The 18,661-nt window shown below is 42.6% G+C and overlaps 1 protein-coding gene across 2 annotated transcripts in view; it reads left to right on the forward strand.

The window, feature by feature from the left end:
• Nucleotides 1–2,409: 2,409 nt before the first annotated feature.
• MACO1 (macoilin 1) overlaps nucleotides 2,410–18,661 on the forward strand; it is a 71,023-nt gene continuing 54,771 nt past the window's right edge. For both annotated transcript variants that reach the window (XM_025363730.1, XM_025363737.1), the window contains exon 1: nucleotides 2,410–2,730. In XM_025363730.1, the coding sequence (XP_025219515.1) occupies nucleotides 2,651–2,730 (80 nt within the window). In that variant the 5' untranslated portion in view covers nucleotides 2,410–2,650. The remainder of the gene's footprint in view (nucleotides 2,731–18,661) is intronic.

Here is an 18,661-nt window from a genome sequence, read left to right on the forward strand (position 1 = left end):
AGTGCTTCTCATCTTTTCTTTGGATTACTCATCTATCCATCCCACTTAGTCTCTGGCCCAGGTAATCTGGAACACTGCAGTCATGGGGATGAGGGATATGTAAGTCTGGGGTTCCCATGGAGTCTGAAGCCAGGACTTTACCATGTACCTGTTCCTGCCCTCCCCAATGCCTTTAAGCTTCCATTTTCATTTGGTTCCCACCTGTATCTTCCTCCATGAACCAATCTGCCTTGGCAGCTGAAGCCATTTTCTGCTGCTCCACACAGAGCATTCTGTTCATATCCTTTCTCGATGATGTGCAGGCCTTGGTGAAACTTTGAGCTCACAGAGTTTGTTTTCTTGGCCACCCAGTGCCACTTGATCAATATGCTGAAGTAGAGTTAAGGCATGAGAAACAAGTATACTGCTAACAGCAGTTACTTTCTGTTACCTACTGCTTGTCTGGCTCTGAAAGCTCATTGTCCTCCAAGCCTTAAAACAAACCTGAGTGGAAACAGACTCTGAAAGATTTAGTAACTTGTCCAAGCTAGTAAGTGGCCAAGCTAGAATTTCAGCCCTAGTCTGAAAAAGCAAGTACTCTGGCCATTTTTCTGAACTGTATCTCTGCAGGGTATAGATTTGATCTCCAAGAAGCTTTTTGCCTAAGTGGATGGATACGCCTTGCCTAAGAAACCACACATCACAAGCGGCACTGACAGGGATGCTGTGTTGGGGCAGAGGCAGGGAGGAAAGATCGGTTGCAGTGGATTTAAGGATAGTGAGAAAAAAGGTTTGTTTGCCCGGTGTAGCCTGGAAAAGGAGGGTGGGTCACCATTGGGACCAGTTCTGGATGCCATTCTAAACAGAATGGGTTTTCTCTTCCAGGCACTGGGAGATCTTTGAAGGTTTGTGAGCAGGAGAAAGTAACAGAATCATGATTGAGGACAATGCATTTGGTGTAAACTAAAGTGTCTCCTTGGGGTAGATGTTGATTAAGGGAGGGCTGATCACAGGCCAGAGAGAGTTCTATGTGTCCCAGGACAAAACAAAATGGCATCTACTTCCTGGGAAGTTTTACAAATGCACTGGAAGACTAACTGCCCCACTGTCGTTGAGGGATTACACTGGTAAAGCTACTGGATAGGACATTCTGCTATATTTTCAGAAATATTTATAAAAGCTGCATTAAAACATGTAAAAATGCTTATATTAAAGTACAGTATATGACCACTATTCTATTTAATAGCAATAGTAACATTATCATCCATGGGGGAAAATTGGAAAACAAGCAAATACAATAAAATGTCAACAGTATTTGTGTTAATGTGATGAGACCCATGGGTGTTTTCTCCTTTTTGGCCACTTTCCTATATTTTCCTCAGTTTTCTCTAATGATAAACTTCTTTTTCTCTTAAAAAAAAAAAAACACACAAACACCGTGCTGCCTTTTCTAAGTGTTATTTTGCCCTACGTACGTGGCAGGGGAGTTATGAGGAGTAAATGAACAAATACACGCAAATTACCCAGCACGGTGCCTGGCATAAAATCGGCGCTCAATGAGTATGAATCGTGAAGGGTCTCCGGTCCCGCGTCCCCGCCTTTGAGGAGCCCGGACCCGCCAAGCAGGCTCCCGGCCCGGCCCGGAGGTCGATGCTTCGCGATAGTGCCCTGGCGGGTCCTGCCGACTCGGGGCCCGCGGGCCCCACGGCGCTACCCAGCCTGCGGACGTGGAGCCCGGGCCGTACCGCCGCACACGCCCCAGGCATCTCTGCGCGACGTCGCGCGCACCCACGGCTCCGCCCCGTGACGTAACCCGGGGCGGGGTCGCCACCTCCGATTGGCCGGCGCGCTGTCACCACGTCGCGGGAAGCTGGCAGGGTGTGTGTCTGTGTGCGTGTGGGGTTTGCTTTGTCATTCGTACCCCCTGTGCGCGCTGACGCGGCCGGCCTGGCCGAGCTCTCCAGCATCCCCAGAAGGGTCCCCAGCGCTGTTCCTGGGATGCTCCCTTACATAATGACGCGACTGGCTGAAGCGCACGTCCGCGCAGACACCGCACATGCCGCAAACCCGGGCCTCCCGATTTCATACATTGCTAGACGAGAGCCTACAATGCCATGTCGTACGGTATGCTCTAGTAGGGATTACAGTACAGTGAAACGCAACCCAATAATAATAAAGCATACCTTCGCAACAAGGCGTAATATAGGATGTTATATTTATAGGGCCTATTTATAAGCCTCTATTTAAATCTTTCTGATAGGCTCAGCCGCGGACCCAGACACCATAATGATTGGCGCATTCTTCTGTCCTTCAAAGAGGCGGGTTCTAGAAGCAGTTTTGGTTCAGCAGGCCCTGGGATTGGTCGACAGCGGTTTACCGGTGGCCTCGATTGGCCCCGCGGGCCGTCCATCGGAGCTGGGGAGGCGGGGCAGGCGGCTGGCTGGTGCTGGGCGGGCGGGCCCCGGAATTGTCATTTCTTTGTTTCCGAAGGCGGAGGAGGCTCCGAGCCCCCCCTCCCCGTGCCACCCCCTCCCCCCGGGTGCTGGCTCCATGTCTGTGTGACCGGCCCCAGGGGTAGAGTCCAGGCCCAACGCGGGGCGGGCCGGCGGCGGCGGCGGCTGAGGTGAGAGACGGCGGCGGCGGCGCGGGCACCCGGCCCCCCAGCGGGAGGATGAAGCGGCGGAACGCCGACTGCAGTAAGCTCCGCCGCCCCCTAAAGCGGAACCGGATCACCGAGGGCATCTACGGCAGGTGAGCGGCTGCGCCCCTACTCCGCGGGCGCCGGCCCTGCGGTCCCCCGCCAGCTCGGAGGGGCCCGGCCCCGTTATGTAACCCCGACTAGGCCGCACTCCCGCCCCGGGGGCTCTCCTGAGGAGCGCTGGCCCGGGAGCAGCTGGCTGGCCCACCGGGGGTCCCCCCCGGGGGCGCGGGGCGTGGCGAGGGCTGGCCCGGCCTGGCCGGGTGGGGAGGGCGCGGCGGGCGCTAGCTGAGGGAGCCGCCGCGCCGCCGTTGGAAGCGCCGGGCCCGCCGGGGGGAGGGGCAGAGAGCCCCCCAACCAGCCCGGCGCTCCCGAGCATCCCGGCCGTGCGGCTGGGCCCAGAGGGCCGCTCCCGGGAGCCCTGACTTGCAGCCTCTGGCCCCCGAGCCCCCCGGTGGCTTGGGAGTTTGCCGGCCTGAGCCAGGAGGCGCGTGGACCACAGCGCGGGGGGTGGGGGAGGCTGACAAAGTTCAGAGCCCACTGTGGCCCCTCGTTCCCCCAAGCTGCCAGCAGAGTGGCCTGGAGCCATGCTGTCACTTCTTTCGCCTTCTACTTCCCATATGGGATCTCAAACTTGGCACCGAGGGCTGAAGCTGATACCCCCAAATCATGCCCTGTGGCCCTGCTCCAGACTCGAAAGGGTCTGATGACCAGTTTTTCAGCAAATACTGTTTTGACAATTCCAAGCAGATAGCTTGCTTTGAACGTTTTTAAAAAAGGATTTTCTCCAAACTCTCTTTTTTTTTTATCCGCAAGAAAAGCAGTGTCCCTTTAAATAGAAGTTGAATTCAGTCCACCGGTAGAGAAAGACGACAGGTTCATGGGGCAACTTACTATCATAGCTTCCCCAAGTCGATTTGTGTACGACTGTTTTCTGGTTCTTCTCAGAATGTTAATTGTAAATGGTATTTGCCTTGATACAGATTTCGGTGGAGAGGTAATTAGTTTACGAAGGAGAATTCTCAGCATGTGGATATAGGCTTAATTGAGTCCTCATGGTGCTTTACAATTAGCTCTTCTAGCTGTGGGATTTCAAGAAATACGTGAGGTAGCTGATGACACCCAAGTTGTCTTAACATAACTGTACACCTTGCACATGCTCTTGTTTACAGATGTGGAATGATTGCTTTCTACAAGCAGCTGACTGTTGTAAACACTGGGGATTTTCTTCAAGTTTAAAAACATTGAGAAGTCATAGTAAAAAGTTCTTAGGTATATTCTTATAAAATAAGCTATAGAGCATAGGAGTAATTCATTCATTCAATGGTTATATGTACTGTGTGCCAGGAACTCTTCTAATTAGTGAAGATAGAGCAGTGAATAAAACAGATTCGAATCTATGCTGAATCAATCAAACTTGACCATTTTAACTGAAACTGTAAAAGCAAACAATTTTTCCTACACATAGATGGAGGAAAGGTCTCTTAAATGCACGTTACGTATGCTGCACATTCTTGAATTAAAGAAAGTTTTTCCCCCTTGGCTATTGAAAACTGTTTGACCAACTTATCATTAATGGTAACATAAGAATAGGAAAGGGATATTAAACAGAGTTGGTAGACTTAGCACAACTGTGGCATTTGAATAGCTGCTATTTACAGTAACATAAGATGATGTACCTCCATTTATAGCAAGAAGATCGAGAGTTCCATATTGTTTACATGTTTTCTGCTGTATTTCAATTTCTCTTTGTACTTGAACAAATAGACCCAGTTTACAACCTGCGCCATAATAGCTACTCAAGTGTGAATCTATGTGAAGAAGTGAATTCATTGTTTAATGAAGATTTATCATCATTAAAAAGCCATCTGATGGCTTTTGAAATTTGAATTTCTTACCCTAAAGGGTTAATTGTAAATACTCCATGCAAGTTATTCAGAGGTTCATCTGCAAAATTTTAAAAACCAACAGTGCATTAGCCTTAAATCTTCTTACACTTCTCTTTTGCATTCTTTAAGTTAAATGTTAATGAAAGACCTAAATGTATTTCTACCTGTCTTTCCTGGTTGGAGCATCATATATCAAATGAGCGTTTCAACTCACTTATCTGTTTCTTGGTTTATATTATGGAGTATTGGACTGAAGAACAAGATTTTTTTCCCCCCAATTCTGTTTTTAAAGAGATTTAGAAAAATTTCCTGTTATTTCTAAAGCAAATAGGATGAGTGGACTGATTATAAACTAGAATGCTTGAGGATTCATGAATATCAGATTTCTGGTGATCCTCAAATTTAAGTCTATACTAAGTTGTTTTTCACACCATCTATTGCCCATTTTGTTTCTCAACAACATCTGGCTGATTTTGGATTCATTAAACAGAGAGCCTTGTTTTTTTCCTGGGGCCGTGTTGACAGTTTTGATAACCACTGTCTACTGTTTCATAGCCAAACCTTTCATGGACTTCTTATTTTCATGTTCTCAGTCTGTACAACTTTCTGAGCCTTGGCATAGGAAGGAGGCAGCTGTGGTGAAAAGCGCACTGGACTGCAGGAATCAGGAGACCCAGGATCAGACTCGAAATACCAGCTCTGCTGCTTTAGGCAGACAGGGCATCCACAGCTTTAAGCCCCAGTTCTCCCATCTTCAAGTGAGTTTTGAGGACTAAAGGAGATATGTACAGTTTGTGAGATGCCTTATAAATCCTAGTGTAGTTTACAGATACTGTTTACCATGTTGTTACTATCACAGTTTAACATGTGTGGCTTATTTTTTAAGTAGGCAGGAAATACTGTAAGATTTGGTGCAACTGTAAACAAAAGTTGAGGAGCCAAAACAAGGGGTCAGTTGCTGTTTGGTCTTGCTTTAAAAAATCCTGTTGTGGAGACACTTTTAAATCATGGGCTGCAGTCCAACAACTGTTGCTGAGGTGACTGTCAAATGATATCATTTATTGTGAGTATCATGGCTGTCTTGGAATTCTGTTTCAGGGCGAGATACAAGGAAAATTAATTTTAGGCATTATATTAATGTAATCTGCATTTATACCTATGAAACATCATTTGAAAATTGAAACATGCTATAGAAATATTTTAATCCAGTTAATAATTAAAAATAGGAGAAAGGAAATAGAAATAGTGATCTTTTCATCTTACTAGGGGCTAAAGTTCAATGTAGTTCTAAAAAAATCTGACCCAGCCCAGAGCCTGACACAGAGTAGACATTCAGTGTTCAATAAATGTTGAGTGAGTAAATTAATAAATAAATGAATATAAGCTAGTCCATTTCATTCATGAAGTGCCTACGTTGTTCAGGGAGTTGTGGAGGATACAGGATAACACATGGCTCATTGTCTTCAAGGGATTTATAGTCTAGTAGGCTGTAGTAATACCGTCTTAAATTTGTACAGTGGTTTAGAGTTTCCAAAGAACTTTAAGTTCTGTTCAAGTAAAAATATTTTTGTTGTACTAAATTTTAGCTTACTGTTTTAGTGGTTCACCTGACACATTAACAGCTGTATTTTGCTCTGTGCTATTTTATGATAAAGTAGACAGTTGCCACTAAATGGGGGAATCTTTTCTATCTCAAATGAGATAGATATGAAAGTACTTTAAAAATTATGAACATAAGTTATTAAGTACCTAACTTTTGTATATCTAGGGTCCTTTGGTTTTCTGGACTGGGTTCTCTCCCAGTGTCTGCCTTGACACATGTGCACCAGACATTCCCAATAGTAATATCTCATTGCAGGCGTGATTTTCCAGGTGAGGTGAGGTTAGGGTACTATGTAGTTTTTTAAAGCCTTAAGGGGATTCTGTATGGTTTACCCCCACCTCTCACCCTACCATACTTTCCACTCCCTTCCCTCAGAGAATTACTGACTTTATAATACAAAAATGAGATAAGATGTAGTAAGTAGAAGAAGGAGGCAGAAACATTTGTGTTTAAAGTATACATATATTCCAAGTTTCTACAGCTAAATGGTTATTTATACAAGTAAATACAATACGAATTTTAAGTAAGATATATGTTTTAAGCTTCTGGAAATGATTTTATATCTGCGTTACTGGTAGCTGAAGGAAGCACCCCTTCACTGTGTATTTAAGACTGCTTCCTGTCTTCGTGTACTGGATTCTGCTTGTAGTGCTGTGTGAAGCTTAGGCAGTGCAGTATTGTACCTGTCATATTTTTGCAGCTTAATGCCTTAAAACTAGGACTAAGAACTCAGCACTGGTGTGTATGTTATTATTTCCCGTTTTTATTTCAGAGAAAAATTCTCTGGTCCTTGGGGCTCCTCAAAAGTGACTTTTTAAAGTGATTAAATTTTACATTCTTCTCAACTTCCCAATTTCCTTTTTCAGACCCTTGTCTACATCTGATCTCCAGAGATTTCATTTGACTGCTTTTTCTGCCTCCTTAATGATGTTTTCTAAGTTTAGTTTTAGACTCCTTTGGGCTATGCTTATTAAAGTCACTGCAGGCTGTCATGACCCTTGGCTGCCTTGATTGTACATGTGTTCTGCAACTGAAACCCCAGATACCTGTGTTGCAACCTCATAGCCTAAAAGCATTTTGGTAATCTTGGTAGGCTTTAACGATCCTGGACCTGGCGCAAAAGTCTATATTGTTTTAGAGGAGTGTTGGGGAAGGAGAAATGGAAATGTTTTCATTAACCTGTGCAGTGAAGTATTTGTTAGCTAACCTCTTCTATTTCTGGTTTTCACAAAATACACTTTAAAAATTGGCCACACTGGGATGAAAAAGCACTTTCCTCCAACTTTCATTATGATTCTTCCTGTCTGAGCAGTCTTGGCAGTTTAGTTTCATTAGGTGTTTTGAAAATCTCTTTAAATTGCTGCTGGGTTGAGGAGGGGAACAGGAGAGAATGTGATTCACTTCACATTATTTGCTTAAAAGCTTCCTGTTTGATCAGTGATAGTCTCCTTTTTCTTCACATTGATTCCTCATGGCCCCACTTGAACCTCACTAGATTTAGACTGACCTTAATGGTAGGTTTAACAAATAATTATTTTCATTTTCTTACTGGTTATATGCTTGTATATATCTCATGGACCCAGTCCGTGTTCTGTAAGCATTTATGTTCCTAGAATCTTTTTCTTTGGCCATGTCTGCCAGATCTCCCCACTGATACTGTTAACCCTTTGGGGTTTTATGTATATAAATGTGCACCTTGTTTTATCTGTTTCTAGGCTACCATCTTGTGGAGTTTGGAGGGCAAGTAGAAATTTCACAAACATAGTTAAGTGAAATACTGTAATTAGGTTACTTTTCTTCATAAAATTTAGTGTGCTCTTCAAATATACTGATTACTTTATTCCCAGGCTTACTAGATTTGGGCATAATTATTTTACTTGGCTCTTTCTCAAGAATTAAGTCCAGAAGAAAAATAAGTTGGCTGTCCAGCAAGCTGCATAAGTAGAAAGGTACATACAACAGTAGATACACACATCCCTGTTAGACTTTTTCCACTGTGAATTTCTTCAGATACTTAAGTAGTGACTTTTCAAAGCCTCTCACGTTGCATCTTGGCAATGGGAACTTGAAAAAAGTTAATCAACTTTTAGAGAATGTTGAGGCTTTGTATCTTTGATTTGGCATTTAACTGACATCAAATAATCTCAGCTGATGAGCCTTCCAAAGCGCTTTTCATCCCTGGCCTTTGAAGACGTTCATAGTACTGACCTTGATTACTTTATATTTTTTTCTCTGCTGCCTTTAAGGATATGATATGCCCACTTTGAGTCATGGGATTGTGGTACCAAAAACAATGTATCCCTCACCCCATCTCCTGTTACCTTCTGTTTTTCAGAGCTTTTGCATTTAGTGATTAAAATGGTGTGACTGGTCCACTTTTATTTATCTATTCGTATCACTGATGCATTTGAACTGTTTAGGACCAATTTCCCACCCAGCACAGAGGAGTGGTTAGAAATAATCTCATTCTGTTTTTTAATTATATTGTTACATTGTTCATCTTCAAAACACTTTTTTTTTTTTTTTTTTTGAGACAGGGTCTCATTCTGTCGCCTAGGCTGGAGTGCAGCAGTGAGATCGCAGCTCACTGTATGCTTCATCTCCTGGGTTCAAGAGGTCCTCACACTTCAGCTGACCGAGTAGCTAGGCCCAAAGGCGTGTACTACCGTGCCTGGCCTTTTTTTTTTTTTTTTTTTTGCGTTTTCATAAAGATGGAGTCTCGCCAAGTTGTATAGGCTGGTCTTGAACTCCTGGGCTCAAGTGAGCCACTCACCTTGACCTCTCAAAGTGCTGGGATTATAGGCATGAGCCACGGCACCCACCCAACACTTTTAAAAACCAAATAAGTGGCTGAGTAGTAAAGTCAGTAGTTTGCCTATCTTGTAGCAAGAACGATTGAACATTAAAGAGAATGAATACTATGTTCATGTCCAAAATAAGGATTCCTGTCTCAGAAAAGAGAGGTACTGTCTGAGGCTTGAGTCTTCTTTCTCAGATGTAATAAGAATTTTTGGCCAGGTGTGATGGCTGTAACCCCAGCACTTTGAGAGGCTGAGGCAAGAGGATCACTTGAGTCCAGGAGTTCAAGACTAGCCTAGGTAACAGAGAGAGACCTCATCTCTACTAAAATTCAAAAAAATTAGCGGGGTGTGGTGTCACATCCTTGTAGTCCCAGCTACTCGGGAGGCTGAGGCGGGAGGATCATGTGAGCCCAGGAGTTTGAGGCTGCAGTGTGCCATGATCGTGTTACTACACTCCAGCCTGGGCAATAGAGCAAGACCCTGTGTCGAAAAGAGAATTGGCTGGGTGTGGTGGTTAATATAATCCCAAAGTGCTGATATTACAGGCATGAGCCACCACAACCAGCCCCCAATTTAAAAGAAAAAAAAAAATCTAGAATGGAAATCGCTAAAAAAGATTTTCACTGTTTTGTGGTATAACATTTTTATAAAGGTCTGTATAGACCACAGAGATATCAAGGACAGGTATTGTAACCTAATGCAGGTGGTGAGTTTTAGAATTTCTGTTTCAAGAATACTTTTAACAGTGTGGAGTCTATGGGGTTTAGGAAGGGGAGGAGTGAAGAAGCATAGGAGGGAGAGAAAAGAACTCACAGGCGCGAAAAAACCCTGTTAACATTATATAAACATTAGAAATTCATTTCATAAGGGAATCAAAATTATGCTTCATATAATTGATAGTAATAATCTGCTTAATCACACCTTATATTTGTATCATACTTGTAACTTTTCCAGATGTTTTCATATTAATTATCTCATTTTATCCTCACAAGTGTGAAATAGGCAGAGTAGTTATTGCCATTTTATAGGAAACAAACCTGAGGAATAGAGAACTAAAAAGCTGCAAGGCACAGTTGAAAGAGTACAGAAAGAGAAGTCAGGGGACTGCAGACAACAGTGTAAATTCTACGTGGAACACTATGTTGCTGCTAAAATGAATAAGGGAAATTTCTATATAAAGAAGTGGACATGACTGGGCCTGGTAGCTCACGCCTGTGTAATCCCAGCACTTTGGGAGGTCGAGGTGGGTGGATCACCTGAGGTCAGGAGTTCAAGACCAGCCTGGCCAACATGGCAAAACCCCATCTCTACTAAAAATACAAAAATTAGCTGGGCGTGGTAGCATGAGCCTGTAATCCCAGCTACTTGGGAGACCGAGGCAGGAGAACTGCTTGAACCTGGGAGGCAGAGGTTGCAGTGAGTCGAGATCGCGCCACTGCACTCCAGCCTGGGCGACAGAGTGAGACTGTCTCAAGAAAAATAAAATTAAAAAAAAACTAAAAAAAAAAAAAAAAAAGGACATGTCAAACAGAAACCTGTTTTTGTTAAGAAACACATTTGTTTATATAGAAAAAACAAACTATATTTATGAATTATATAACAGCAGTCATCTTGGGGCAGGGCTACCAAGGGCTTTTATATTATTATATATTATATGACCTTTTAAATAACAAGTATATGTTGTTTCTTTTTAACTTTTCATTTTGAAATAATTTTAGATTTAAACAGAAAAGTCACAAAAATAGTACAAAGTACTTACACCTTAGTGAAACGTACCTTATTTATTTATTTATTTATTTATTTATTTATTTATTTTTAAAGAAAGAAAAATAGCCAGGTATGGTGGCTCATGCCTGTCACCCTTGCTACTTGGGAGGCTAAGGTGGGAAGATTGCTTGAGCTCAGGAGGTTGGAGGTTGCAGTAAATTGTGATTGTACCACTGCACTACAGCCTGGGAGACAGAGTAAGTCTGACAAAAATAAACAAACAAAAAAGGGCATATTTCACACAGTTAGATTTGTTATTGCAGTGGCTGCACATGTACGTGTGTGTGTGTATAATTGACACTAGAAAGGTTCCCTTTGCAGTATGCAGAAGGCCTAGAATAGAAAAGAGAATTATGGAACAGATTGGTCTTCTCAGCCTGCTCCCCTTTTTTGAATTTTATACAAGGAGGTGCCTGCAGAATGCAACAGTAGTTCCAGTTTATTTTATCTTAAGGCTCACACGCAACTTTCTATAGTTTTTTTTTCTTGTCAAAATTTTTTTTTGTCTCTGGATCTCTTTACACTCTTAAAAATGATTGAGGCCGGACACTGTGGCTCACGCCTGTAATCCCAGCACTTTGGGAGGCCGAGACGGGTAGATCACCTGAGGTCGGGAGTTCAAGACCAGCCTGACCAACATAGAGAAACCCCGTCTCTACTAAAAATGCAAAATTAGCCAGGCACATGGTGGCACATACCTGTAATCCCAGCTACTTGGGAGGCTGATGCAGGAGAATCACTTGAATCCGGGAGGCAGCGGTTGCGGTGAGCAGAGATCGCGCCATTGCATTGCAGCCTGGGCAACGAGCAAAACTCTGTCTCAAAAAAAAAAAAAAAGATCGAGAACATCTCAGAGATTTGGTTTATATGGATTATATCTACCAATATTTACTGTATTAGAAGTTAAAACTGGCTTGGCTGATGCCTGTAATCCCAACATTTTGGGAGGTCAAAGTAGGAGGATTACTTGAGCCCAGGATCTTACTTTGTTGACCAACCTGTGCAACATAGCGACATCCCATCTCTACCAAAAAAAAAAAAAAAAGCACACCAAAAAATTAGCCAAGCATGGTGGCATGTGCCCGTAGTCCTAATTACTCTGGAGGCTGAAGTAGGAGGATCACTTGAGCCCAGGTTGAGGTTGAGGCTGCAGTGAGCTATGATTGTACCACTGCACTTCAGCCTGGGCAGCAAAGGAAGATCCCAATTCTGGGGGGAAAAAAAGAAAGGAAGAAAAGAAAAGTTAAAACAGAAAAATTTAAAACATTAGTTCACTTAACAGTAACAATAAATTGCCGGGCACAGTGGCTCACGGCTGTAATCCCAGCACTTTGGGAGGCCAAGGCGGGTGGATCACCTGAGGTCAGGAGTTCAAGACCAGCCTGGCCAACATGGTGAAACCCCGTCTCTACTAAATACAAAAATTAGCCAGGCGTGGTGGTAGGCGCCTGTAATCCCAGCTACTCGAGGGCTGAGGTGGGAGAATCACTTGAACCTGGGAGGTAGAGGTTGCAGTGAGCCAAGATCGTGCCGTTGCACTCCAGCCTGGGCGACAGAGTGAGACTCCATCTCAAAAAAAAAAAACAAAAATGACGGGACGCGGTGGCTCACACCTGTAATCCCAGCACTTTGGGAGGCTGAGGCGGATGGATCGCGAGGTCAGGAGATCGAGACCATCCTGGTTAACATGGTGAAACCCCGTCTCTACTAAAAATGCAAAAAATTAGCCGGGCGTCATGGTGGGCGCCTGTAGTCCCAGCTACTTGAGAGGCTGAGGCAGGAGAATGGCGTGAACCCGGGAGGCGGAGCTTGCAGTGAGCTGAGATGGCACCACTACACTCCAGCCTGGGCTACTGAGCGAGACTCCATCTCAAAAAAAAAAAAAAAAGTAACAATAGCTTAATAAATTCGTGAGAAGACTGGTGTGGTTTTACATTTTTGCATAGCTCTTCAGTGTGTGACTTACTAGAAGACACTTTGAGAACCATTGTTGTCGTCAGAACCAGTGGCAGGTAGGCCAAGTGGAGTGATAGTCTGGCACCCAGAACAAGGCTTATTAAATTCGTTTCTTCATAGTGAAGAACATTCAGAACAGATGGGAGCAGGTTCATGGTAATCCTTCAGGCAGAAGCTGTATTGGTTATCTTGGTTGATGTTGCTTTCTCCAGACACCTTCCCAGTCGGTCACCTGTGTATCATCTTTCCCTCTATATTCATTGTAAGTATGTGCTTTGGTAAAAGTCCTACTGTCAGTCCTAAACACTTTTCTACATTACAGATCATTCATTCAACATTTTTTTTTTTTTTTGAGACGGAGTTTTGCTCTTGTTGCCCAGACTGGAGTGCAGTGGTATGATCTCGGCTCACTGTAACCTCTGCCTCCCGGGTTCAAGCGATTCTCCTGCTTCAGCCTCCAAAGTAGCTGGGATTACAGGCATCTGCCTGGCTAATTTTTTTTGTATTTTTTAATAGAGACGGGGTTTCACCGTGTTGGCCAGGCTGGTCTCAAACTCCTGACTTCAGGTGATCCGCCCACCTCAGCCTCCCAAAGTGCTGGAATTGTACGTGTGAGCCACTGACCCTGGCCTCAAAAAATATTTTTTGAGGAAAAAAAAATAGTTAAGCTCCTATAGTCAGAGTGCTGTGCTGGGCACTAAGGAGATAAAGCAGAGAACAAAATGGGCAGCTCCTTTTTTCTTGTGGACTTTACATCCAAACAGCTAATTACACAAAATATTATTTAATTATCATTGTGATTCAATGTTCTTATAGTACAAGATGCTATGTGAGTATGCAATGGGGTCCTAGTCTTTACTTTGGGGTTAGGGCGGCTTATTGTGAGGAAGTGATATTTGTACTGTGCCGAAGGATGAGTAGCAATGGAAGTGCTTCGTTTAGTTTTAATTGTACTTAGGCAGGGATCTTGGCTTTGACTCAGAAAGAAATGTAGAAAAATGGAAGAACTAACCCTGAACAGTTTGAATGTTCCCAGTTAAGAGGAGGACAGTCAACAGTTTGGTGATAAGCACTGATTATCTGATTAGGGCATTGTCTTTTTTTCTGAGACATCTTGTAATTGAGTGGAAATTCCATGACAATGAGAAATTTATATTATATACCAGTGCTTCTAAAACTTGATTGTATGCAGAAGTAGCTTAGGGGTCTGGTTAAAATGCAGGCTTAGATTAAATAAGTCCTGAAATTCTGCTTTTCTCAAAAGCTCATATATGACAGCGATTCTGCTATTCCAGAGACCAATACTTTGATTAGCAAATGGGCAGTATGAGACTTCAGGTAGAGTACAAGCCAGATAAGGGGCTGAATGAATGTTCTAGAGGTGATGTCCAGTAGAGAGAGGTATTGGATAACAGAAAAGATAAAGCAGTTTGGTCTAGGAAGTATGGCAGATACTGAATGCAAAAGGTGACTCACAGTTGCCTTTACCGAGAGGACAGGAAAGCTGGGATTGAGATGGATGGCTACTAGCAGAGCCAGTGAAATATTCCACAGACTCATTTCTGTAGTGAGCACCAAGTGAACTAAATGGCCATTAGTCTGCCTAGGGAAAAGGTCAGGTACTGAGGATTGATGGCCAGCTCGTGGTAATTGTATGGGCTCCAGAAAATGATCTAGATGATAAGCAGCTAGAGATACTGGAAAAAAGGTGCACTTTACTTGGAATAAGAAAAATGTTGAATACTGCTTCTCATTAATCATAGATGATTAATCTATGGATGGAGAGTACAGCTAAATGGATTGAGGTAAAAAATGGTTGTAAATGGCAAAAGTAGGAATAGAATGGGGGGGAAATCTTATAGTTAATATTCACTTTGATAGAGTCACTACCATTAAGCCTAACAATTGCATAAGACTTCTTAATTTCATTGGCACTCAGAATAGAAGCTTACAAGACCCTCAGAAGATGTTATTCATTTGCCCTTGTTTCAATATATTATTTTAGAAAATATCTTTTTGTTGCAGTTATGCTTTAAAATTTTGTTTAAGATACAGTATAGTTATTAGAAAATTTATTTGAATCGGAGAATCAAGGTAACATCAAATTAGCCATGAGTCATATAATGAACTGTGTATAAAAGTATTTTATATTTAATCATATTTTCTTCATGGTTTAAAAGAAATGTTTTAGAATGCCATGATGGCTTAAATCCCTGTCTAATTTTCTCATCCTTTGGAATACCATCTCTTTAGATTTGGTAAAAATCTTATGACCTTCAGAATATGAAAGGAGAGGAATTAGGGCTTTTACTGTGATGAGCAGTCATTTTAGATTACTTGTCTTTTAACTTCTGTACATGTACCTACAGAAGGTTGAGAGGCATGATTTACTGATAGAGAGGGCTAAGTCAATACTGAATCAGGCAGCTGTCTTAAACTTCCAAAACCTCTAAGACTAAAATGACTCAATAGAATTCAAGATTAGTCTTAGAGAAAGTCAGCTTTGTTAATTAGGTTATCTCTTGATTTTAGAGGCAGGCCTGCCTGAAATGAGAGCCAGAGGAAAGTTGAGAGTATGTTTGTAAAAAATCAAGTTTTATTAGATATCTGTATTTCTAAACCATGACTCAGTAAGAACTGGATGTCAAGGAACATCAAAGGTATGAAAGCAGTTGTTTGAAAAGAAATGTATCAAAAGGAACCCCGCCTTAAAGTTATGCAATTGAAAAAGAATAGTCACTAACAAAGATGGTAATTTTTGAACTGCCTTAGTTTTAAATGATTGAATTATTAAAAAGTACATATTCAACAGGCTGCCATTCTTTGGATAATGCTATCTAAATAGTGAAGCGGAATGTTGCCATGGCAGGATCTGACTGGGATCTGACTGGGATCCTGCCATGCCTTGGGGGCATTTTGGGCAGAAAGCAATTGGTGGTGCTCTTTCTTCTCCGCTTTGGGAATGGTAAGGGCTAGACCTGTTGGGGTACCCTTCATGTCTCATTCAGCTACATTCCAGAGATAGCTCCGTAGGGAAAAGGATTAATCAGGAAAATGACTATATTTCCTTGCCCTTTTTTTTTTTTTTTAAGAGATGGGTTCTTGGCCAGGCACAGTGGCTCATGCCTGTAATCCCAGCACTTTGGGAGGCCAAGGTGGGCAGATCACTTGAGGTCAGGAGTTCGAGACCAGCCTGGCCAACATGGTGAAAACACGTCTCTATTAAAAAAATACAAAAATTAGCTGGGCATGGTGTGGTGGTGTGCACCTGTAGTCTCAGCTACTTGGGAGGCTGAGGCAGGAGGATCGCTCGAATCCGGGAAGTGGAGGTTGCAGTGAGCTGAGATCATGTCACTGCACTCCAGCCTGGGTGACAGAGTGAAACTTAGTCTCAAGAAAAAGAAAGAGATGGGGTCTCACTTTGTTGACCAGGCTGGACTTGAACACCTGGGCTCAAATGATCCTCCTACCTCAGCCTCCCAAATAGCTGGGACTACAGGTGCATGCCACTGCTTCTAGCTATGCCATTTAAAAAAAAAAAATCTGAAACCATGGTGGAGAGGCTGTTATTCCTTTTTCAAGATGTAGAAACAGTTCTAGACACAAGGAAAAAACCTCTTAGTTTTAAAGTCAAGCACCTTGGAAATCTAGTTTCAAACTAGATTTGTGCTCCCGAATACCTGCATGAGTCAGTTGTGTTTTTTGTTTGTTTTTGTTTTTGTTTTGAGACAGGATCTTGCTCTGTCACCCAGGCTGGAGTGCAGTGGCACAGTCATGGCTCACAGCAGCATGGACCTCCCAGGTTCAAGCAGTTCTTCTACCTCAGCCTCCTGAGTAGCTGGGACTACAAGTGTGTGCCACCACACCTGGCTAATTTTTAAATTTTTTTTACAGATGGGGTCTCACTATGTTGCCCAGGCTGGTCTTGAACTCCTGGACACAAGCAACCCTCCCATCTTGTCCACCCAAAGTGTTGAAATTACAGGTATAAGCCACTGTGCCTGGCTCTCATTTGTTCTAGAATAAAATGTGCATTGCTCTCCACTAGGTCAGTTATGGATTTAATGAGTGAGAATTACGAGGGCTCTGTCTTCATCAGGCCAGCAGAACTCTAGTGAAATGAAACTAAAAGGTGGGACTTAGGATTCAAGACTGTGTTCTGGCCAGGCGCATACCTGAAATCCCAACACTTTGGGAGGGTGAGGCAGGTGGAGCCCAGGAGTTTGAGACCAGCCTGGGTAACATGGTGAGACCCCCATCTCTATAAAAAATTTTTAAAAAAATAGCCAAATGAGGCACATGCCTATATTACCACCTACTTGGGAAGCTGAGGTAGAAGGATTACTTGAGCCCAGGAGATTGAGGCTGCTGTGAGCTATGATCTTGCCACTGCGCTTCATCCTGGCAGACAGCGCCAGACCCTGTCTCAAAAAAAAAAAAAAAAAAAAAGATTGTGTTCTTTTGTGATTTGCTTCAGGTTCCTTTACAGCAAACCTCTTAGCAGAAACTTACTATCAAACCTAAATAAGTTCTAAGGATAAATATTAGAAATCCACCGTAGATGACAAATTATGTATCACTGTGAATACTGTATCATTGAGGGTCACATGTTTCTGTTCTTGACATCTCTTACCTGAATGGCTTCAAAGGGCACAAAATAAATCCTCAATGCTGAATCCTGCTTTTTTCCCCTTTTTTCTTTTTTTCCTTTTCTTTTTATTATTTTACTTTTAAGTTCTTGCTTTTGTTTTTGTTTTTTCCTCCAAGTATGTCTTTTGTATCTTATTGGAATATATTTCAAAATTATTTATTAAAAATCTCAATTTTGTTGTTTTTTATTTTTATTTTTATTATTATTATTTTTTTTTTTGAGATGGAGTCTCGCTCTGTCGCCCAGGCTGGAGTGCAGTGGCCGGATCTCAGCTCACTGCAAGCTCCGCCTCCCGGGTTCACGCCTTTCTCCTGCCTCAGCCTCCCGAGTAGCTGGGACTACAGGCGCCCGCCACCTCGCCCAGCTAGTTTTTTTGTATTTTTTTTTTTTTTAGAGAGACGGGGTTTCACCGTGTTAGCCAGGATGGTCTCGATCTCCTGACCTCGTGATCTGCCCGTCTCGGCCTCCCAAAGTGCTGGGATTACAGGCTTGAGCCACCGCGCCCGGCCTTGTTGTTTTTTTAAATGACTAACTTGATCACATCAGTATTGGAATGTTTGTATTTGTCCCAAGTGAAAGTGAATTTTAGGTATTTCCAATTTGTATATTGTGGAAAATATTTTTTAATACCTAAAGTTGACCTCTAGAATTGGCAGGACTAGGATCACAGAAATAGAGGCTTGTTAACAAGTAGAATCTAAAGACTTCTATTGTCCATTATGCAACTAATGAACTGGAAAATTGACCTATGGAGTATATGAAAAATAATATTTTTTTCTGTGTCCTTACCTTGTTTGACCTACTGCAGTGGTTACATATGTGTCCTAACTGGCTTGTCTGAATGTTTCTGTTTAACACAAGTCCAGAGGGAACTGGGAACACACATTTACATATCAACTGGAGCATGGCTTAGATGTTTAAGGGTTTTTTTCTTTAATGTACATTTTTGTGCTTTCTCAGCCCTTGGTAGTGATTTAGCATCTGCTCCCTAAGTTTGTTTCTATTTGGGGAAGTCATTTGGTTTTTGTTTGGTTAATGCAGATGAATACTATATACAGAGGCAAGAGGAAAAAAGGGGAAAAAAAAGACAGGATTCTTTAGGCATGTAAGGATGTGCATCAAGAATTTCAAAGACTCTTCGAACAGATGTAGAGGGGTGGGGAAACAGCAAATTTGAAGCCTTTCAACTGTGACATTTTCTTCTAATGAAGAACAGCTTGAAAGCTGTAATTTTGAGAGTGTTGCAGTATTTTGAAGTCAGACACTTAGCACATTTTTAAAATAGTGGTGGGATTTAAATGGTTTTTTTCCATCTTA

The sequence above is a fragment of the Theropithecus gelada genome, chromosome 1 (assembly GCF_003255815.1).
Source record: "Theropithecus gelada isolate Dixy chromosome 1, Tgel_1.0, whole genome shotgun sequence".
Taxonomy (NCBI): Eukaryota; Metazoa; Chordata; class Mammalia; order Primates; family Cercopithecidae; genus Theropithecus; species Theropithecus gelada.